The following is a 23,302-nucleotide window of genomic DNA, read 5'->3' as shown; positions in this document are numbered from 1 at the left end:
AATGACAACATGAAATGCATGAATGTACAGTCATAGGTGTCCTGGAAGGAGAAAAGAAGGGAAAAGGGGCAGAAGCAATAATAGAGAAAATAATCAATGAAAATTTCCCATCTCTTATGAAAGACATAAAATTACAGATCCAAGAAGTGCAGCATACCCCAAACAGAATAGATCTAAATAGGCCTATGCTAAGACACTTAATAATCAGATTATCAAACATCAAAGATAAAGAGAATTCTGAAAGCAGCAAGAGAAAAGCGATCCATCACACACAAAGGCAGCTTGATAAGACTATGTGCAGATTTCTCAGTAGAAACCATGGAGGTAAGAAGGAAGTGGGGTGATATATTTAAGATACTGGAAGAGAAAAACTGCCAACCAAGAATCCTATATTCAGCAAAACTGTCCTTCAAATATGAGGGAGAGCTTAAAATATTCTCAGACAAACAGACAATGACAGAGTTTGTGAACAAGATACCTGCTCTATGGGAAATGCCAAAGGGAGCACTACAGACAGATTGGAAAAGAAAGGAGTGAGAGGTTTGGAACACAATTTTGGGTGAGGGTAGCACAGGAATGTAAGTACACTACACAAAGATGACTGTGAGTACGGTTGAAAGAGGAACACAATAAATGAAAGCTAGAGAGTATAATTAACAGAAACATGGCATTATGCTTCCTTTAATGTATCAAAATCAATATACCAAAGCTAAATGCATACAAGAGGGAGACATAAAGGAGGGGTATGGGACTTCTTGGCATTGGTGATGTTGTCTCTTTATTCTACTTTAGTTTAATGCTGTCTTTCCTTTTGTTACTTCCTAGTGTTATATTTTTATTTTTCTCTCTTTCTTTTTTCTTTTTCTTTTGTCTCTCTACCTTCTTCGACTCTTCCTCCTTCTTTGTGGAAGAAATGAAGACTTCCTTATATAGATAGTGGTGATGGTGGTGAATACATAAATACGTGACTATACAGGGAACCATCGATTATTTACTTAGGATGGAATGTATGGTGTGTGAACAAAACCATCTTAAAAGAAATGGGTTGACAAAGAAAACTTGAGGGCACTATACTGAGTGAAGTAAGTCAGACACATAAGGACAAATATTGCAGGGTCTCACCAATGTGAACTAATTATAATATGTAAACTCATAGGCATGAAATATAAGTTACCAGGATATAGAACAAGGCTAAAGAACGGCGAATGGTTGCTTATTGGACAAGGGTGATGGTAGCACATTGTGAGAATAACTAACAGTGCTGAATGGTCTGCGAATGTGATGGAAAGGGGAAGCTCAGAGTCACGTATGTCACCAGAAGGAAAGCTGGAGGCTAAAAGATGGAAATGTATAAAACAGTGAATCTTGTGGTGGACAATATCCTTGATTAACTGTACAAATATTAGAAATCTCTTCCATGAACTAGAATAAATGTATGACACTATAACTAGAAGTTAATAGTAGAGAAACATACAGGAAAAAATATATACCTATTGCAAACTATATACTACAGTTAGTAGTATTTTAACATTCTTTCATGAACAATAACAAATGTACTATACCAATACTATGAATCAGTAATGGATGGGGGAGTGGTTAGGGGTAAGGAAGGATTTTAGTTTCCTTTTTTTTTGTCTTTATTTCTTTTCTGGAATAATGACAATGTTCTAAAACTGAAAAAAAATTAATTGTGGTAAGGGATGCAACGCTGTATGATGGTACCATGGGCAACTGATTATACATCTTGGATCTTTGGATGATGGTACGGTATGTGAACAATTTCAACTAAAAAAATGGGGAAGAGAAATGAAAAAAACAAAAAACAAAAACAAAAACAAATCAATTGGGAATAATGGGGGGAGAGGATGGGATGTTTTGGATGTTCCTTTTTACTTTTATTTTTATTCTTACTTTAATTTTTTTTTTTGGAGTAATGAAAATGTTCAAAAAATCAATTGTGGTGATGAATGCACAAGTATATGATGGTACTGTGAACAACTGATTGTATGCTTTGGATGATTGTATGGTATGTGAATATATCTCAACAAAATTGAGTTTAAAAAAACAAATTGGGCATAGATGTGTGTTTAAAACTTTGATAGAAATCAAAGAAGATTTAAATAAATAGAGAGCCATACCTTGTTCATGGATTGGGACATTCAGCAGAGTAAAATGTCAATTCTTCCCAAATTGATACACATGTTTAACAGAATCCCTATCAAAATTTCAGCAAGACTCTTCATAGATATAGAAAATGTTTTCCTAAAATGTACATGGAAAGGAAAAAGAACTAAAATATCTAAAAGAATTCCGAAAAAGAAGAATAAAATGTTAGCAACCAGTCTACCCAATTTCAAGACTTATTTTATAGCTACAATAGTCAAGACTCTGTGACACTGGTGGAGAGATAGACATAGATCAATTGAACAGAAAAGAGAACCCAGAAATAGACTCACAGAAATATGTACAACTGATTTTTTAGAAAGGTGCAAAAACAATTTGATGGAGGAAAGATAGCCTTTTCAACATATAGTGCTGGAGCAAATGGAAATCCACAGGCAAAAAAATGACTCTTGACCTCAATCTCATACCTTATACAAAATTAACTCTAAATGAATTATGGATGTAAATGTAAAATGTGAAACTAAAACTTTTAAGAAAAAAACATGGAAGAAAATCTTCAGGGTCTAGGGCTTGGTAAAAAGTTTTATACTTGACACTAAAAGCACAATTGATAAAAGTAAAAACTGACAAATTGGACCTTATCAAAATTAAAATTTTTGCTCCATCAAAAATCCTGTTAAGAGGATGAAAAGCTAAGCTACAAAGTGGGAGAAAATATTTGCAAACCATGAACAAAAGACTTATATGTAAAATATACAAAGAATTCTAAAAACTCAACAGTAAAAAAAAAAAAAAACAACAACAATCCAATTAGAAAATGGGCAAAAGATATGATGAAACATTTCACCAAAGAGCAAAACAAATGGCAAATAATCACATGAAAAGATTTTCAACATTATTGGCCATTAGGGAAATGCAAATTAAAACCACAATAAGATATCACTACATATCTATCAGAATAGATAAAATTAAAAATAGGGACAACATCAAATGCTGGTGAGGATGTGGAAAAACTGAATCAACTCATACATTGCTGGCCAAAATGTATAATGGTATGGCCACTCTCAAAAACAATGCGGCAATTTCTTAAAACACTAAACATGCAATTACATTACAACCCAGCAATTACACTCCTTGGTGCAATCCCAGAGAAATGAAGACTTACATTCACACAAAAATCCATACAGTAATGTTTTTAGTAGCTTTATTTATGATAGCCAAAAACCAGAGGCAACTCAGATGTCCTTTAATGTATGAACAGTGAAACTAACTATGGTACATCCACATTATCAAATACTACTCAGTGATAAAAATAAGAAATAACTATTGAGAAACAAAACAACCTAGATAAATCTCCAGAGAATTCTGAGTGAAAAATAAGCCAATTACAAAAGATTACATGCTGTTTGATTCTTTATATAAATAGTCTTGAAATTATAAAATTATATAAAAGTATGTACATTAGTGGTTGCCAGGGATGAAGGAGGGGCTGGGACAGGAGGGAAGTAGATGTGGCTATAAAGGAGCAACAAGTGGGATTCTTTGGGGGATGGAGATATTATGACTGTATCAATGTCAGTATCCTGGCTGTGATATAGTTTTGCAAGATATTACCATTGTGGAAAACTGGGTAAAATGTACCTGGGATTTCTGTGTATTATTTCTTACAACTTCATGTGAATCTACAATCATCTCAAAATTAAAAGTTTAATTTTTTAAAAAAATAAATTTTTGTCCCAACTTATAAAATACAGTATAAAAAAATTGCCAAAGATGATTTTTTAAAAAGATTTTAAAAAATGATGACCATTTCATAATTTTGCAAAAATATCTCCTGCATAAAGCAAGTTTCTTTAATATATATAATGCTTTCTTTAAAAGTTATTATAATATTGGTTACATCAAATTGGGCATTAATTTGGGAAGTATTAAAATAATATATTTAAAATGAATTAATGCCCTTTGTTCCAGTTTGCTAAAGCTGCTGAAACGCACTTGTTCTAGTCTGCCAATGCTGCCAGACTGCAAAGCACCAGAAATGGATTGGCTTTTATGAAAGGGGGTTTATTTGGTTACACAGTTACAATCTTAAGGCCACATAGTGTCCAAGGTCCATCAGCAATCGGGTACTTTCATTGGAGGATGACCAATGGTGTCTGGAAAACCTCTGTTAGCTGGGAAGGCACGTGGCTGGTGTCTGCTCCAAAGTTCTGGTTTCAAAATGGCTTTCTCCCAGGACATTCCTCTCTAGGCTGCAGCTCCTCAAAAATGTCACTTTTAGTTGCTCTTGGGTTGTTTGTCCTCTCTTAGCTTCTCTGGAACAAGAGTCTGCTCTCAACGGCCGTCTCCAAACTGTCTCTCATCTGCAACTCCTGTGCTTTCTTCAAAGTGTCCCTCTTGGCTGTAGCAGCTTGCTCCTTCTGTCTGATCTTATATAGTGCTCCAGTAATTTAATTCAGACCCAACCTGAATGGGTGGGCCAACACCGCCATGGAAATTATCCAATCAGAATCATCACCCACAGTTGGGTGGGGCACATCTCCATGGAAACACTCAAAGAATTACAATCTAATTAACACTGATAGGCCTGCCCACACAAGATTATATCAAAGATAATGGCATTTGGGGGACATAATACATTCAAACTGGCACAGCACTATACCAGAAATGGGTTTGGTTTTAACAATGGGGATTTATTAAGTTACAAGTTACAATTCTAAGGCCATGAAAATGTTCAAATTAGGGCATCAACAAGAGGATACCTTCTCTGAAGAAAGGCTGCTGCGCCTAGGCGCTGTGCTGCTCGGCAGAGTAAGGCGGCCATGGAGACCTTCCGTGGCCTGCACCCGGCGGCAAGACGTTGTTTCAGGTTATGTCAAAGAGAAGCTTCCTCAAGGTTAAGACCCACCAGAAACAGTGATCTAGAGAGAATAAGCAGATTTTGCACTAAACCACAGGAAAGTCTCAAAGCTCCATCCCACTCTTCCAGCCACGAGTGCCTTTACACAAGCCTGCCGATTGGAAGAGGAAGATCCTGATACGGTCAGGAATCAAAAAAGATGAAATCCCAGATTTTGTCTTGTTTGAGATGCTTGATGACGCAAAGAACAAGGTCTGGGTGAAGATCAGCTCTATTATGACTGCCCTGACAGTGGCAGGATAACTACTGAAGGAAAAAGGCTGCCAAAAGAAATGAGTCTTTAACAAGACTGAATTTACAAAAGAAAGCTCGCCTGAGAGAGGAAGCAGCTATGAAGGACAAAACAGAGTAGTGGAGATACCCGTATTGGCCAGATTTTGAAACTCTAGGAGTTATGTTACAGCAACAAGACTGTACTGAAAAGAATTTGGTGTAACAATTCATTTCATAGAACAATGCTTTGTACAGACTTACTCTGTTTACCGGTTTCTGCTCTAGGGGTACCAATAAATTTTCCTAAAGAATGACTTATCAATTGTTTTATGGCTTTGAGCCAAGTAAAATGCAGACTTTCAGCCTTTTGGAGAAAATGAAAGAACGAAAAATGAAACAACTTATTTCAACAATAGCTCTTCTCTGAGAGTCCGGTAGCTTAACTTTCACTCCCATAACAAAGTGCTTTCTCCCCAGAGGCCACATTTCCTATGGTTCTTTTATTTCTCTCTCTTCTGTGTATTCATAGACCATGCACACTGTCATCTTAGGGCATGCTAGCAGCTTTTAACAGAGCTCTTTTTTAAAAAGTCCTGGCAAGGTAATGAGGGTGGTCTGCCCATGAGTTTCTGAGGACTTAGAAATCCTAGCATTGTAGAGTAGTTTGGGGCCGGCACAGTCACCTCTTCTGCTTGGCCTTTCTCTTCTGCTTTTGCACTAAATTTCTCAGCTGTGAAAATCTCTCTAATGTATTTTCTTATTAAATTAGTGTTGAAAGGTAAGGATTTGCACCTGGTTTGTATCTTATTTAAAGTTTGACTTCAGGATACTAAGTTGTCTCATATGGATGCTGTTTTCTACTTTTAACATTTCAATTTATTCTCAATTTCATGAGTAGTAATGGATGGCAAGTCCTCACAGCCATCCAGATGTGCTAGTTCTCCCCAGGGGGTTATAACAGAGATCAAAAAGTATTATATGCAGCTCTTTGGGTACTTAATTAATGACTCAGTAAAATGTAATGGACTACTCTATCAATAGCTTCATAATTATCTAATGATGTTGTTAATGATGTCTCTCTGTTTACTTTATTTTAGAGTTATTTGACCTCAATTTCTTTATAGATATGAAGCTGGAAGTTATCACTTAAATTTATCATCAAACTGCAAGCACTGTTTCTGGTACATTTTGGTAGATCAGATTTTCTTGCTTATTTTGGAACACCACCTTACCTAAAGCAATGTTTTATATATGAGTAAATTTTAATGTGGTACTTCTTTTAAAAAATATATTATCTTTCTTCATAGAACAATACCATTTTTAACTTCTGCAGAACCATTTAAAACTGTTGTACTTTGTAATAAAAAAATGTTTCATAAAAGCACACAAATGTTACCATGCAGCAAGAAAAAAAAAAAAAAAGAAAGGCTGCTGGCATCCAGGGATCCTCTGTCAGATAGCAAGGCACATGGCCAGTGTCGCTGGTCTTGGCTCCCGGGTTTCAGGTTTCGCAGCTTTCAGCTTCAGATTCCAGTGGCTTTCTCTTCGAGCGTCTGTAGGTTCTCAAAATCACCAGGACATTTCTCTCTCTCAGCTCTCTCCAAAATATCTACCTTTTATCCTCTCATGAAGGACTCCAGTAAAGGATTAAGACCTACCTTGAATGGCCAGGATCACATCTCAATTGAAACAACCTAATCAGAATTCCCACCTACAATAGGTCTGCACCCACGAGAATGGATTAAAAGAACATTGCCTTTTCTGGGGTACATAACAGCTCTAAACTACCACACCCTTCTAAGCTAGTCATTCCATTTTCCATAGTCCATGAGAAAGGTGAGTCAGTCTGTAACATCAAGTTTTCCCTGGAATTCAGAGTTACTCCTATGCCCTAGTATTGATGGGCCAAATAAGTTTTTTTTTAAACTCTCTACTGCATGTTTTCACACAGACTTCAAAACAGGACACCTGTAACTATGATTATTTTATTTTAATTTCTTAAATGCCAATGTTTCTTAAATGCTCAACTCTCAAGAGTGTGATTTCTTTTGAGGATAGTCAAAGCTTTTATAATATGAAGGTAGTTTGAAAATGAACCCATTTTTTAATTATTTATAATTTATCATCTATAGTATGGGATTAAAATATTGAAAAAGAATCTGTGTTATAATAAAACTTATAACTTTAAGGAACATATAATTAAACCATATCCTTTAATTAAATCACCAACAATGAAAGTGTTTCCCTAGTTGTCCTTTTTTAATTCAAAGGAGAACAGGCAATATGATAAAACATACATTATAAAACATATACAGACACATACAAACACAGCATTTCTCAAGTTTTTTAATTCTTTCACACACTGACCTCTAACTCAGAACTAAATCTGAAAACCAGTTTATTTTGCACATTTGGTTGTACATCCATATAAATTCCTATGACCGTGTTTATGCAAGAAAAGGATTGAAAATGGTTTAAGAAAAGATCGCGTGGTCTATGCCATGGCTCATAAATAGTTAAGATGGCAACATTAGGAAGGTTATCACATAGATCTGTCATCCTTCATACATAGTACTCATCTTTTTTCTCTTTCATTTTAACTGCACACAAAATTATTGTAGGTATTTTAAAGATCTGATTTCTACTTAGAAACAAAGCATAGTTAATTTTTTAAGACTCAAATAATGATTACAGCTATGGAAACAGATTAGTGGTTGCCAGGCAGTGGGTTGTGGTAGGTGGGTTGGGAAAGGGTTATGGCTATAAAAGGGTAGCATGAGGTCAGATGTGGCCCTGTCTCTCTACCTAAGCCAACTTGAAATGTGAAATCACTGCCCTCCCCACTACGTGGGATCAGACACCCAGGGGAGTGAATCTCCCTGGCAACATGGAATATGACTCCCGGTATCGTGGGATGGAGAACATCTTCTTGACCAAAAGGGAGATGCGAAAGGAAATGAAATAAGCTTCAGTGGCAGAGAGATTCCAAAAGGAGCCGAGAGGTCACTCTGGTGGGCACTCTTATGCACAATTTAGACAACCCTTTTTAGGTTCTAAAGAATTGGGATAGCTGGTGGTAGATACCTGAAACTATCAAACTACAACCCAGAACCCATGAATCTCGAAGACAATTGTATAAAAATGTAGCTTCTGAGGGGTGACAATGGGATTGGGAAAGCCATAAGGACCACACTCCCCTTGGTCTAATTTATGGATGGATGAGTAGAAAAATAGGGGAAGGAAACAAACAAACAAACAGACAAAGGCACCCAGTGTTCTTTTTTACTTTAATTGCTCTTTTTCACTTTAATTATTATTCTTGTTATTTTTGTGTGTGTGCTAATGAAGGTGTCAGGGATTGATTTAGGTGATGAATGTACAACTATGTAATGGTACTGTGAACAATCGAATGTACGATTTGTTTTGTATGACTGCATGGTATGTGAATATATCTCAATAAAATGAAGATTTAAAAAAAAGGGTAGCATGAGGGAAATGGTAAATGGCTAATCCTTTGGGGGGAATAATATGAGGAATTTAACTATGTAGAATATATTTCATCTATACTGAGACAATACTCAATGCAAAAAAAGAGCATTAACTACAATTATCTCCAACTAAATCAAGAACATATATCATGAAGTGAATGTTATCTTGGTTTCAGTTGTGAAATTATTGAGGGTGGCTAATTAAAAAATGTGGATAAAAAAAGGCTTTTAGTATTAGAACACTCCAGAAGCATCAACAAAATACATGCTCAATATACTCAATTTTTTTTTACATTTCCAATGTCTATAGTTTTCAACAGTATTATAAAGTAATGTGGAAAGTAAGATTTTAAGTGTATTTTTTACACTATTGAAATCATAACAGAACTTCAATTCCTTTTTTGAGGTAACATTTTACAGTTGCTGAGTATTGAATTTCCTGACATCGTCATTCCTTAAAGCCTAATTTTTCTTTCTGCACATCAGACACTTGATAGTGACCAAACGCCATCACTTGATGACGCTGATTCTTAGAGTTTCTGTAATAATTACCTCTCTATAACTGTCTAAAATTGTCATACTGAATCACAAGGGAGGACATGCCATGATATGAGGTTCCAAGATGAAAGGGGGACAATTGTCTAAAGATCCAAAATGGTTACTCTTTGCTCTCATCTAATTAATAATTTCAAAATACCAATCTTTTACATATTTAAAACAGTCCATTTCAAAGAAACACATATACATATATGTGTATTTATTGAATTTGTACAAATATACAAGGGTGAAAAAACTACATATGTGTTTATATTTTATATGATCAAATGAGCTATGGAGAAAGAGGTGGAAGGACACACATTGATTACCTGAGTTGGACTGGGAGTGGGGGGTGGGAGGGTGGTGAGAGAGAAAAATGTAAATGAGTTATGTCAAACAGGAAAAAAGTTATTGCAAGAAAATGATAAACTATGCATTTAATAATGTCAAATGAAAATGCAATATATAAAATTTCATTTATAACACAACTGAAAGTATATATTAATTAAATATGTGCATAGACAAGGACTAATGGGAATGGGCATTTTTTTTATATTGAATTCCTGTTATATTTACATACATTTTTCAGGAAAGTTCTTTTTAAAACCTAACGTTGTATTGATAACTTGAAAAAGCCTGAATCCCTGATATGTTAGAGCTCAACATGTCTCAACCTCCTTCCACCCTTTACATGTGAAGAAGTGAAATCCAGAATTAGCCATAGAAATTTATAGTAAAACATAATTATAGTAAATATGAACTAAAAGCCAAGTTTCCTGTCTCCCAGTACAGTTATCACACCAGCACTACCCTACCAGTCAAGCCTATTCTATAGAACCGCTGCTGTACGATGGAGTTCATCTCAATACAAAAATGAAAGTAGACAATGATTATCACTATCAAAATGGTGTTGGCCTGCTTTTGGACATGACAATTGTCAAGAACAAACTTGGCATCCAGAATTTGAGATTACAGAAAAATCAAGCTACAGGCCAAATTACAGGTCTGCAAGCGATAACCATGGTGGCTAAAGTTCCATCCATTTGTAACTAGTGTTACCACTCCAGGTGGCACATCTGTCACTCAGCATAGCGGGGGGATCCTGGAAAACAGCAGCAACTGGGAAAAATAACCTGGATGATAGCCGTTAGCAATGAGGTGGCTAATTCTGAGCAAAAGCAATGAGGTAAAAGCACCATTAATAATAAGGTCTACAAACTATAAGGTAAAGTTTCACATACTAGAAACTCAGCATGCTCATTCCCTATGATAATTATGAATGTTCATTAAGAACATAAGGGAAAATTAAATTCAGAGCTTATAAAGTAAACAAACATGAGGTAAATAACGGTACTAAATCTTAGTTTCCCTAATTTCGGATATAAAGTTTTGAGCATCAGATGATAGCAAGCTTTATGAATGAGAAAGAGGAAATTCAAGGAAAAATTGTTAACAATAATAATAATAATAATAATAATAACAGGAAAAAAGTAGGAAGAGATAACATATATTGAGAGTTAAGAACTATTAAGTTGTTAAGTCAACAGCTCTGGAATAATAAAGAGGTTCTAAAAGAGTATGAAGTAAGGGCCTGCATGGTCTTATTGGAGGCAAAGTAAGACTTAAAACAGTGAGGAAAAAAAAAAAAGTTGTGAGAGATCAGTGTTAATCTGAGACACAAAATTTTGGACAACCTAGGAGAAAAGACACAAAAGGCAGCAACTCAAAAATAAGGTGGTCGTCAGTTGGTTTCCTCTCCCAAATGAACCATCATCATTCAAAGGTAGCTTTGAATATTAGTTCAAATTTAGAAATACTTCTAAAAATTCTGAACATGGCACAGATCATGTAGGCCTTTCCTATCTCTGGTTGAGATATACCATCTATACTGCATAAATATGGAGGTAAAAAAAAAGCAAGATACATTAGCAATAAAGAAAATGAACAGGAAAGGAGATGCAAGTCAAGGGCAGAGGCAAAGGGCTCATCTTTGTGATATTCTCAATCTTTCTCCTCCTCTGGAGTGGAAGTTCCTTGGAGGATAGGTCCATGTCTCAGTCATTTCAAGATCATGCACAATAAATGTAACAGTTAGTAGCTCAATGCAATTCTATTGAATTAAAAATGAGAAGACCTAGGGACGAGGAATTCTAATTGGAGGGTAGCTCCTTAATGTACACAGAAAAGCCTTTAGCCAATCATCTATTATTCTGCACCAGATTGTGCTGGTCTCACAGTGATGAATGTTGAACGTATTTATTCTACAAATATTTGTTGAGACCTACCATGGACAAGACACCATCCATGAACACTGGCAGAATAGGTAGATATAAAAAAAACTCAAGCCATGGATCAACCCTTGGGTAGCTCAGGAGGTACAGCATGTTCTCTGGCTACTACAACACAACTACCATGGGTGGTAATAAATCCAATAGGATTACAAACAAAATGCCACTACCAATATATTGCCTGTGGTGGTTTGGAAAAACACGTTCTTAAACTTAATCCATTCCTGTGTAAACCCATGGTAGGTAGAACCTTTTGATGAGGTTACATCAGTTAAGGTGTGGCCCACATCAATCAGGATGGGTCTTAATCCTATTACCGGAGTCCTTTAAAGCAGAATGAAATTCAGACAGACAGAAAGCCACAGAGGGAGCGGCCAGAAGCTGAACATCATGGAATCGGAAGAGAAGGGAGACACCTGGAGAGGCTGCCATGTGCATTGCCATATGAGATAGGTGCCCAGGACCAAGGTTTACGAACAGCCAGCCCCACAATGCCACAGTCTTTGGGAAGAAAGCATCACCTTCACGTCACGATGCCTTGATTTGGACCTTTTCCTAACCTCAAAATCATGAGCCATTAAATTCCCAGTGTTTCAACTGACCCATTGCATGGTATTTGCTTGAGCAGCCCAGGAAACTAAAACATTATCAATCTGGGAAACAGAGGTGCTATGCTGCATCTTTAGGACTGATTTTAAAAGACACTGTTAAGACTGCAGGAAATCTCTCAGAGCTGAATTAATCAACATGAAAATTGCACTTAAGTTTTGCTTCCATGACTACCAAAAGCTTCTGGGTGTTGAGCATTACAGACTTATTCATCCAGGAAATAAGATGCCAAAATATATGTTGAGAGGCGAAGTTCCATCTTGGAACTCATTATGTGCATGAGCGACTTTCTAAAGGCAGGCTCCCTTGTAGGGTACAGAAGGACATGCAAGCTTACACATATCTCAGGCCCACAAAATTGGTTAAGATATATTGGTAAACATGGTCTTTGCTCTCAGAAAAAAAAATGTATTTAAAAAAAAATAATTTAAAAACTTTTTCTTATAGAAAACAGAGCTAGCCTGATTATATGAGTACAGAAAGTGACAAGTAGCGTAAATTATTCTCATTTGGGAAATTTCAACCAGTTTGCAACTTGATGTAAATGGTTTCATAAAGGAGAGGCAGAAGTTTGCCACCAGGTATTTTGGTGGCACATATGAGTCTACTGAAATCTTGCCACCTAAATATTTGTCCAGAAAGTACTAAACAAGTTTTTTGTTTATTTTCGGGATGTTTTATTTTGTTGTCAATCTGTATCTTATAATTACCAAGAAAATTTGACTTATTTGATAATTCAAGTAGAATCGAGCTCAGTTCTGAAAGGGAAGTCATCAGAAATAGAAGAAGAGTGTCACGGGCAGAGGTAATAACCTTGCAAAATCCTAAACCCAGCCCTATCCCATTTAAAAGCCTTCAGTGGCTCCCAATTATATTTTGAAATAGTCTAAATATTCTAATAATCATTCCATAAAAATCCCCTTGCTAATATCAGAAGAGGAAAAAGCTAACATTTTTATTATCAGACCCCCTAAAGCTTTAGTTTGTCTGAATATTTTTAAATTCAAAACTCTCCCATTCCAGAAGGTAAATGTAATGATTGCCCCCATTTTACAGTGGAGGAAATGGAGACTCAAAGTGAGCTGTCCAAAGTCAAATATCCATTAGAAGGTTTAAAGAATAACTCAGAGAAAAGGCAAAACAAAAACAGAGGGGAAATAGAGGGCATGGCTTCTGGTAGATGACAAAACAATTCAAGCTCAAGACATGAAAATAAATGGAATATATGAACATTGGTTGAAAATGTTCTATTTTCATTCACAAAGATTTGAAGAAATTCTAGGAAAATGAAACCTCCTCTCTGTGCATTGCCAAGAAAAAGCCACGTCTCGCTCCCTTCATCTTGCTGCTACTGGGCTATGGAGTTGGAAGGACTTCCCACCATCAGTGCAACCATCTGGAAGTCCACCCCTTCAGAGATACGAGCCTCTCTTATAACTAAAAGACAAATGGAAATAGTCCTGGTTGTCAACAGGAAACAAAGAAAACCAACCAACCAATGGACTGTTAACAATAATCCAACGCTTTTGGAAATATGCATAAAATAGAACTAGCAGCCAAGCCCATATATCTAATACAATTCTATATGTATATGTGCTTCTACATGGTAGGACATGAGCTTCTGGGAATTTTTTCCAGTCACGGTGATGGATTTGTATTCCTTTCTCTGTGCTCATGCTAGCTGAGAGCCATACTTTGTTAGAGAGTTAATCTGTGGCCAGAGAGCCTGCAGAATGTAATTAAATCACTTGATTTTGCTAAGGGTAGTCTCTAGCTCACCACTTTGGAGAAGTTTCTCATATCATAGGAATGTCCTTCATAATTAAATCAACCAATAATAGCACATTGGCAGGTCCATCTATTATGACCACAATTTCTAATTAACACAAGAGACTGAGATTACTTGATTATTTCCTTTTATCTCTATTCCTCACACCTTGAGATGTATATATACTTTTTACTTGCATATGTTTGCATAACATGCATTGCTGTTTTACAGGGATGTGTTTATAATGTATGTAAATGGTAATAAATCATATCTCATTGCTTCTGTTATATCTTATCGTGTTTTTAAGATCTCATTCAGACTGTACTGTGTACATTTAATCCATGCTTCTTACTGCTGCATAATACAACAGTACACCCAGGTTATCCCCAACTCTCTAACCCCACAGAATTGCTGCCCTAACCATTATGGAACTAGCTGTGTAAGAAATCCCTTGGGATGTATACCGAGGGGTGGGGTTACTGTAACATAGGGTATATGTTTGCATAACTTGGCTACACGACGATAATGGAGGCACCAGTCAGACAGCGGGCTCTGGAGGTAGAGGCTGGAGTTTGAATTATGGCTACATTACTTATTAGTTGTGTGACCTGAACATATCATATAACATCTCTTAGCCCCATTTTCTCATTCATAAAGCGTGAATAATTACAAAGCCTATTGCATAAAGTTACTGTGAGAATTAAGTGAGAGGAGAGATTAAAGTGCTTAGCAGAATATTTGGCCCTTGGCAAATCCTCAGAAAATATTATCAATGATTATCACCTTTTTTCCATAAGAGCTTTCTGATTTGCCAGTACACTCAGAATCTTCACACTGGAAGGTCAGTAAAGCTCTCCCTCCTGGTGGTGCATGTAAGGAGAGTGAGAGCAGAGACATCAAGTTTCATGCTCGAAAAGGTCATATGTTACCAGAGCAGGAATTTGAATGCAGCATCAGACAAGGCTCTTCCCCTGCACCAGAAAGCCCACGGCAACCTTGGGATTCCACTCAGGAGGAAAAGAGTGACAGCTAGAAAATAAAATCTGATTGTTGGTACTACACGGGACTTTTGTGCTTCCACCCTGTATGTCATGAGCTTCTGGGAATTTCTTCCAGTCATGGTGATGGATTTGTATGGATTTGTATTATCTCCCTGCACACACACTAGCTGAGAGCCACGTTCAATTAAAGGGGTGATCTGCAACCACAAAGCCTGGAGAAGGTAACTGAATCCTGTGGAACCCAGCCCACTACTCAAGCCCAGCAAAACCTCTGTTGTTTCTTGACATTTCTGGTAGCAAGGCAGTCATGGAGGCACACGGATCAGATGGTCCTTCGTAAGGAGTGCAGTTAGCTGGTAGTCTCCAGCTGCAGTGCCTTTGGCATCTATCTCAGCTAATGAGCCAAGGCTACCAGCTTCTAAACAGCCCCCTGCCGATGACTGAGCATAGTGGGAGTACTAGAACTTGACCATTTCTGCACAACTTGGGACTCCTCTGATGGGCAATCTTTGTTCCAGAGTTCCGCATTAGGTTGGACAAGTTCATCAGATTTGCATCCTGATCTGAGACTCTTCCTGTCCAAACTGCTTCCTCAAACTTTCATCTTGCATAGGCATTACCTCCCAGTGAACCTCTTGCACCCCAAACTCCATATCAAAGTCTGCTTCCAGGAGGATCTACCAACACAATAAAGAAGATGCTAAACATATTTATACGGTGATCCTCATGACCATGTGATAATCAGCCTTTAGGGATGCATTGCTGAGCTCTGTTATGTCACTACACGCATTAGTGCTTGATTTCTGAACTGTGCATTGAGGCAAAGGCAACATCTTTACCAACCGATCACCACAGAGATCTTTAAAACAATTGATGACTGGTTTATGTTATATAATTTGTAATACGATCCAATTAACTTGGAATACACAAGTTCATTCTGCTTGGATGAGTTCCCATTGGTGTTCTATCAATATATTATAATTTTTAAAATATATTAATTAACTGGGAATACATACGGTATTAACTGGGTACTCTAGCAAACCAGGCTTATTTTCCATAAATACCCAGTCTGTGACACTTGAGCTAATAAAATTGGAACTGAAAGTCGGAGTAAATAACACTCAATATTTTTGGGTACCTCCAAGATAACCAGTGGAATTTCAGAGCAGAGAATAGCCATAACTTAAAATAATAAACCAAGAATTATAGAATTAAAAGAATCTTAGTCCACTAAAACTCCTTGGAAGATGAAGAAACTGAAAGTCAAAGAGGGTGCCAAGGTGTCATTGTAAATCACTTTAACCTTCAGATTTTGTTTAAAGTGCCAAAAATTTAATAGTATTTAATTCATTATCACAAACTATCATTTTATACAATTCTGAAGCTATAATTACTCATGAAAATCTAGTTAAAGCAATGGTTCTCAACCAGTGATGATTTTGACCCCCAGGGAAAGTTTGGCAACATCAAGAGACATTTTTGACTGTCATAACTGGGGGGGGACAGGTTGGAGGGGTAGTTTTATGCTACTGGCATCCTTTGGACAGAGGACAGGGATGCTGCCAAACATCCTACAATGCTTAGGACAGTCCCCCACAACAAAGAATTTTATCACCCAAAATACCAATGTAGAAAAAATTAAAACAGAATAAATAAATAAATAATATATCAACAGCACTGAGGCTGAGAAACCCTGGTTTAAAATTGCAGAAAAAAAGAGTCATTCAACATCCTATTTTATTGAAAGGTAAAAGGAATGGAAATACTCTCCCTGTAAACCCATAGTGATTTCTCTGTTTGTTGTACTAAGTATTAGCTCCACATTCCCTTAGAAACAGGAAACTAGAACACTGAAGAAAATAAATGTTTAGAATTCATCTGCACCTTATGCAAGGAAGAAGTGTTTTAAAACATATTATCCAAATATTTTATGAGATAAAAATGTAAAAAGTGTATTAGGCATCACCAAATTTCTACAGCTGTCATTGAAATTTATCACCAAATTCTTGGGGTTTTTCCCATGCACTCATAACCCTCCTGTTAACTTGGAAAAAAAAAAAAAAAAAAAAAAAAATCAGGTTAAATGAATTATGACTATATCCTTCTTTTAAGCATTCATTGCTAATTTTATAAGTCAAGGTATGAAACGCATTTTTTTTTTAATTTACAGAATAAGTGTACTTGAAACATTCTGGTCATGTGAGGTAAAGCAAAGTATTTAGCGGGATACCTCCTTCCTAGAAATCCCTTTTAAGTTTCAATTTATGTATTCATAACTATGACAGGTAGGTTAAAAAACAATTGCGCTTTTAGAGTAACTGAAATTTAAACTGGTAATCTGAAAGCCTTAGAACATAAACTTAATGTTAAGTTTAGATAGTATCAGTACAAAAATCAATGCCTTTTCTCACGTTGAAAGACTCAAAAAAGAAAGAAAAAGAAACTTGGAGCTTCATTTGACGGTCACGGTGTGCCCCCTACCGAACCAAAGAGAGAAATAACGTCTATTCAGTTAATGGGAGGCTCTCTTAAACACCTCTCATCACGCACATCGCCTTCTAAAGCCTATCTGAAGAGCTGAGTGTAAACCTAACATTTTATTTGCCCCCTCCCCAAAAAAATGTGCAAGGTAGGAAGTCTCCATCGCGAAAGATCGCCCAGAAAATCTCTAAACTGATAACACAGTACAAAAATGACACCCACCACTTATTCTTAAGATTAAAACTGAGCTTTCTTTAACAAGATTTTTTTTTCTATCTCGTCTCCCCGCTTTAACGCTTATGATTATGTATCAGGGTATCCTTTCAGACAGTGGTCACAATCGATCCTAGAATTTAAGTTCTCAAAAGGAAGGGTAACTTGCCAGCAGACAAAAATAATTTGGATCATTCAGACTGGGACTAAGGAATCTAAGAGTAAGAAAAGTTCCTTCACCTCCCAGTCTCACGTTCCAGATCCCGCTGTTCCTAAATAACGACGTCGCTTGGAGAGGCTAAGATGCTGGTCCCAACAGAATCCGTTCCAGGACTTCAACTCATCTAAAGCACCTCTTTGCAGCTCCACCAAAAGCCTCCCAAGCCCTACCGGCTTATGTGTGTGTCTGTCTGTCTGCCTGTCTGTGTATTAGAGAGTGTGGATGTACGAGCGTGAGCGCCCGCGCGCGTCTTCCTCTAGGTCTCTGGGACGCCGGGTAGCAGGTGCCGCTCGGCTCGGGCTCTTACCTGGGCTCCGGCGAGGAGGCAGCTGCCGAGCATCACCCACCCCCAGACATGGGGCGACGTCCCCGGCCAAGCCATGCCGGTAACAGACGAAGCCAGAAGCAGGGCCTCTCTTCCCCGTAGCCGGACAGAAGCTCCTTAATCAACAACTTGGCCCACACGGCGCAAACTTGTGGCCGAGAGCGAGGCGAAGCTGCCTCGCGCTCCCGCCGCTGGGGATAGCCGGGGCCCGGGACCCACTCAACGGGGGATGCCTGGGGTCGGGCTGCCAGCCCCCTGCTGGTCTCCGAACCCGGGTCGCGCCGCGCGGAGGCTTCCGGGAAGAGCTCTGGCGTCCGGAGTTTAACTCGCTACCCTGCTCAGTGAGGAGGGGCGGCGGGACGGGGGCGAACCCAGCGCCCAGCGGATCCGGGACGCGCCCCCCGAGGCTGCAGGAGCTGCTGGGCGGCACTCACGCTCCTCCTCCAGATTCACTTGGTCCCGCAGTCCAAGGGGGGCCTAAGGCAAGGTCGTTCGGAGGCTCACCTGCTTACATCCCGAACTCGCACAGTCTCTTTTCCCTCCACTCTGCCCCACGTTCTTGGTGTCCCGTCTCTTAGGGCGCGATGGTTCCATGCGATTGGTCCGGGAAGTTCCCTACTGTTCAGAGGAGCACTGCCTGTGAGCCACGAGACACACTCAACAGGGGTGGGTAAAGGCTTCGGAGGCCAGAAGGGTCCTATATCGTGGCCATTGACTGAACAGACTCCAGCCTTCTAAAGTTCTCGAACTGCTTTTCTCCAAACCGTTACAATGATACTGTGTGTGTGTGTGTGTGTGTGTGTGTGTGTGTGTGTGTGGTTTTACTCCAGCAGAGATTTCTGGGTCAAAATTTATTTGTATCATATTGAGCTCTGGATCCAGGCATTAAAGAAAGACAATAATATCCTATAAACAGTTTTTGGGTAAACATCTTCATTCGGGACAAAGCTCTTACTTTATTTTTTCACGGAGGCAAAACCATGGAGATGCCAGAGACCTTGCTTTACAGGTATTGAGTTCAAATGGTTTCCCAGGATCTGATACTGTCAGAAAGAAATGGGGTCCCCATAGATGAGGCAAAATAATTCACTCATCTCCTTGGCAATAACCATCTAAGGTTTGTCACAAATCAGCTTTTCATCTGAGTACCAAACTGAAAACTGGGTTTACTTTTATAATTACTAAAAAAAAAAACCACATAGATCACTGGCTGCCGGCCAGCTCTAAAAACACTAGAAAGCATTGACTTTTCTTTCTGTTTCCCCAAGTCTGGAGATACACACTCACATCTTTATTTTAATAGCATTGTTTTGTATTATGTTTATGGTAAACAATATCATATTTTTGGATGTAGCAGGATATAAATTATACAACATACATATAGACACACTAATTTTGCCTGGAAAATTACCAAGCAAAGTTCACTTTCCACTGATTTCACCAAAGATTTTGAATTATTTTTGGAAGACTTTTTCAAAATAGAACCCTCTATAACCACTTTTACCTAAAATCTTAACCTTCAGTTACGTAATTTGGAAATATTACCTGTTATAGAGTCCTACTCAAGCTAAAAAATAATAGTAATGGTAATAATACTGATAGATAACATTTATTAAATGCTTACTACATGTCAGGTACTCTTCTGAGTACTTTATGTGAAATTACTCTTTACAATAACCCTATGAGGTAAGTATTATTCTTAACTATATTCATAGATGAGGAAATAGACACTAAGTCATTTGCCCAAGGTCCAGATATTCTATTATTATGGCACTGCTTATCATCTGTTCTCTTATTTGTACACTAGTATTATTACAATTTTTTCAAATTCCTTAGGCCTCACAAAACCAGATACACTTATCCAGCCAGTTTTTCTTTTCATTTCTTTATTTGTTCCCCCTCCCAAAACTCAAAAATAACTTACGATGTTTACAGCAGTAGTTCTCAATGAGGAACAATTTTGCCCACCAGAGGACATTTGGAAATTTCTGGAGGCATTTTTGGTCATGGCATATTTTTGTTTATGTTACACTATATGCTACTGGCATCTAGTGTGAAGAGGCTAGGGATGCTGCTAAACATCCTACAAGGCACAGTACAGCCTCCCATAGCAAAGAAATATCTTGCCCAAAATCTCAATAGTGTCAAGGTTAAGAAACCCTGAATTACAGCAAAAAGGGTACCTAAAACTATTAGCTTTTTATTAATTATATATACAATAAAATAAGAGAGTCATATATGCTGGAATTTACAATAAGTTTTTGTAAAACTTAGGCTATTCAAGTGGTCCATTAATACAAACATATAAATCCACAGGCTCCAAACTGAAAGTGTTCCTTGCAGATATTAAACTGTGGTAAATAAGAAATGTTAGGTAAAGTAAAAAATAACATAACACATACTGCTACAACAGTGTCAGGATACTTGCACCTCTTGCCATAAGGCTATATAATAGTTTATATTATGTGTAAATTTCAAAAGTTAGTTAACATTTACACTGGTATTATTTTTAGAATATTGTCAATTTAGCAAAGATGATATCTCAATATAGTTTCAATTTTTAGTTTAATGTTGACTTTTGTATATTTTTTGGCTAATTGTATGACTTCTTTTTAAAATCTCCTGTGTCCTTGTCTCTTGAAGGAAGGAGTGAAGTAGCACACACTGTGGAAACAGATGGCCTGGCCTAGATTTGAATTCTGGCTCTCCCACCTCCTAGCTGTGTAACCCTACATAGCAGCCTCTCTTTGTCTTAATCTCCTCAGTTGTGAAATGGGGAAAATAACAGTAGCTCCCTCAAAAGTTTGTTGGAAAAGTTAAATGGGTTAATAAACATAAAGCACTTGGAACAATGTCTGGTCCAGGGGAAACGCTCAATAATGTGTTGACTATTATGATTATTATTTTTATTTTTATTTTTTAATACAGTTTTTTTTGTGAAATTTAACACATATACAGAACAGTGACAACTTTCAATGTATGGGATTCAACAAGTGGTTAGAGAGCAAATTTCAAAGAATGTTATGGTTTACAGCTTCACAACCTCAGTTACTTTCTTATTGTGATATATAACATACATCAGAAAAGTGATAACTTTCAAAGCACAATTTAACAAGTAGCCATATAGGTAATTTCAAAGAACTTTATGGGTCACAGTTTCACAGTTTCAGCCATTTTCTTACTGTGAAATATTAGACATATACAGAAAGGTGATAACTTTCAAAGTACAATTCAATGAGTAGCTATAGAGCAAATTTCAAAGAATGTTATGGGTTACAGTTTCACCAATATTATTATTATTATTATTACTATTATTATCTTGTGACCATTTATTTGTTTATGTGGAAACCACCATCTGTATTTAGAATATTAAATCTTTTTCTGGTATACATACCAAAATGTTTTCCCAGCTTTATTTTTGGTCAAATTTGTAATGTCTTTATCAGTGCAGAAGTTTTTAATTGATACATCTAAATCACTCAATCTTTTCATCTATAGTTTCTTCCTTAGCTTTTATGCCAAGAAATTACAGACTCAAAGTGGGACAAGATGGCAGCATAGAGAAGTGTGGAATTTAGTTAGTCCCCTAGAGCAACTAGTAAATAGCCAGGAATAACTAGAAAATAGTCAGAGACATCCGTGATGGAACACACATCGTACACCAGTCTGGAATGGGTGGAATGGCTGAGATTGCAGGATAGAACTATAAAATTCCCCAAACTGCGGAGCTAGCACCCTCTCCCATCAGCATGGCAGGCTGAATTAGAACCTTCACTGTGGGAAAAGAAGCAGTCCCTGCTGGGAGCAAGGGAATGTAGATCAACAAAGCACCAATTGTGGTTTTAATTAGCAAATTTGGACTACTGTTTACATGCTACGAGCACAGATAAACCTGGAGCAAGAAGGAAAGTAGTCCAGAGCTTTCTCCTGGCAGAGAGGAGGTGGGGCTGATGGGGAAAAAAAATACATAAATAAATAAAAACAGAGGCTTTTGGAGTTTGCTGATCTCAGAACACTGGAAGAAGGCTGTGTCCCAAAAAAGGGGGGCACACAGAACTGGGTACCAACTCTGGTTCTTGCCTGGTCAAGTGGAGGGCTGGGGACTGACTCTGAGAAGGGAACTGCTTGCTATTTTCCCTTTTTTATCCTCTCATTCTAAGTAGCTCATTAGAGACAGCCTCAGCCATTTTCAACTGTCAGTACTGACCCAGACAAGGGTGGACTTAAGATAGTCAGAGAGTCAAAGGAAAAACTCAAGTGTAGAAGATAATTCCCTAAAGGACTTCTCTTCCCTAAGAAAGGATGGGGGAGAAACAGCTCAGGTGGCAGCCCTCCCTCAGAGAATTGAGACCCAAGGGCCTGGGGGGGAAAAAAATAGAAACAGCTTAAGCATGGTTTCTGACACCCTCAGTCCCTGGCCAGTCCACCTCTTTAGACAGGTGGGGAGCTGCAGACTGACAAGCACCACCTGCTGGGAAGGATAGGAAAAGCACAGAGTCTAGAGGCCTCACAGGAAAGTCTGGCTATCTGCTTGATTTTTTTTTCAAATACTTTAAACTTTTTTTTTATTTTTATCTTCATTTTATTGAGATATATTCACATACCATGCAGTCATACAAAACAAATCATACATTCGATTGTTCACAGTACCATTACATAGTTGTACATTCATCACCTAAATCAATCCCTGACACCTTCATTAGCACACACACAAAAATAACAAGAATAATAATTAAAGTGAAAAAGAGCAATTAAAGTAAAAAAGAACACTGGGTGCCTTTGTCTGTCTGTTTGTTTGCTTGTTTCCTTCCCCCATCTTTCTACTCATCCATCCATAAACTAGACAAAGGGGAGGGTGGTCCTTATGGCTTTCCCAATCCCATTGTCACCCCTCAGAAGCTACATTTTTATACAATCGTCTTCAAGATTCATGGGTTCTGAGTTGTAGTTTGATAGTTTCAGGTATCTACTGCCAGCTACCCCAATTCATTAGAACCTAAAAAGGGTTATCTATATTGTGCATAAGAGTGCCCACCAGAGTGACCTCTCGGCTCCTTTTGGAATCTCTCTGCCACTGAAGCTTATTTCATTTCCTTTCATTTCCCCCTTTTGGTC

At 37.7% G+C, this 23,302-nt stretch overlaps 1 protein-coding gene and 1 pseudogene across 1 annotated transcript in view; one reads left to right on the top strand and one right to left on the bottom strand.

Moving 5' to 3' along the window:
* PTH2R (parathyroid hormone 2 receptor) overlaps nt 1–18,937 on the bottom strand; it is a 114,176-nt gene extending 95,239 nt beyond the window's left edge. Inside the window, exon 1 of the mRNA XM_037850365.1 lies at nt 18,170–18,937. Within this exon, the coding sequence (XP_037706293.1) occupies nt 18,170–18,244 (75 nt within the window). The 5' untranslated portion in view covers nt 18,245–18,937. The remainder of the gene's footprint in view (nt 1–18,169) is intronic.
* LOC119544820 lies at nt 4,947–5,396 on the top strand (annotated as a pseudogene).
* Nucleotides 18,938–23,302: the final 4,365 nt, after the last annotated feature.

This window comes from Choloepus didactylus, chromosome 9 (assembly GCF_015220235.1).
Source record: "Choloepus didactylus isolate mChoDid1 chromosome 9, mChoDid1.pri, whole genome shotgun sequence".
Taxonomy (NCBI): Eukaryota; Metazoa; Chordata; class Mammalia; order Pilosa; family Megalonychidae; genus Choloepus; species Choloepus didactylus.
The sequence above is the reverse complement of the archived record's forward strand: the minus strand, read 5'-3'. Positions and strand labels throughout refer to the sequence as shown.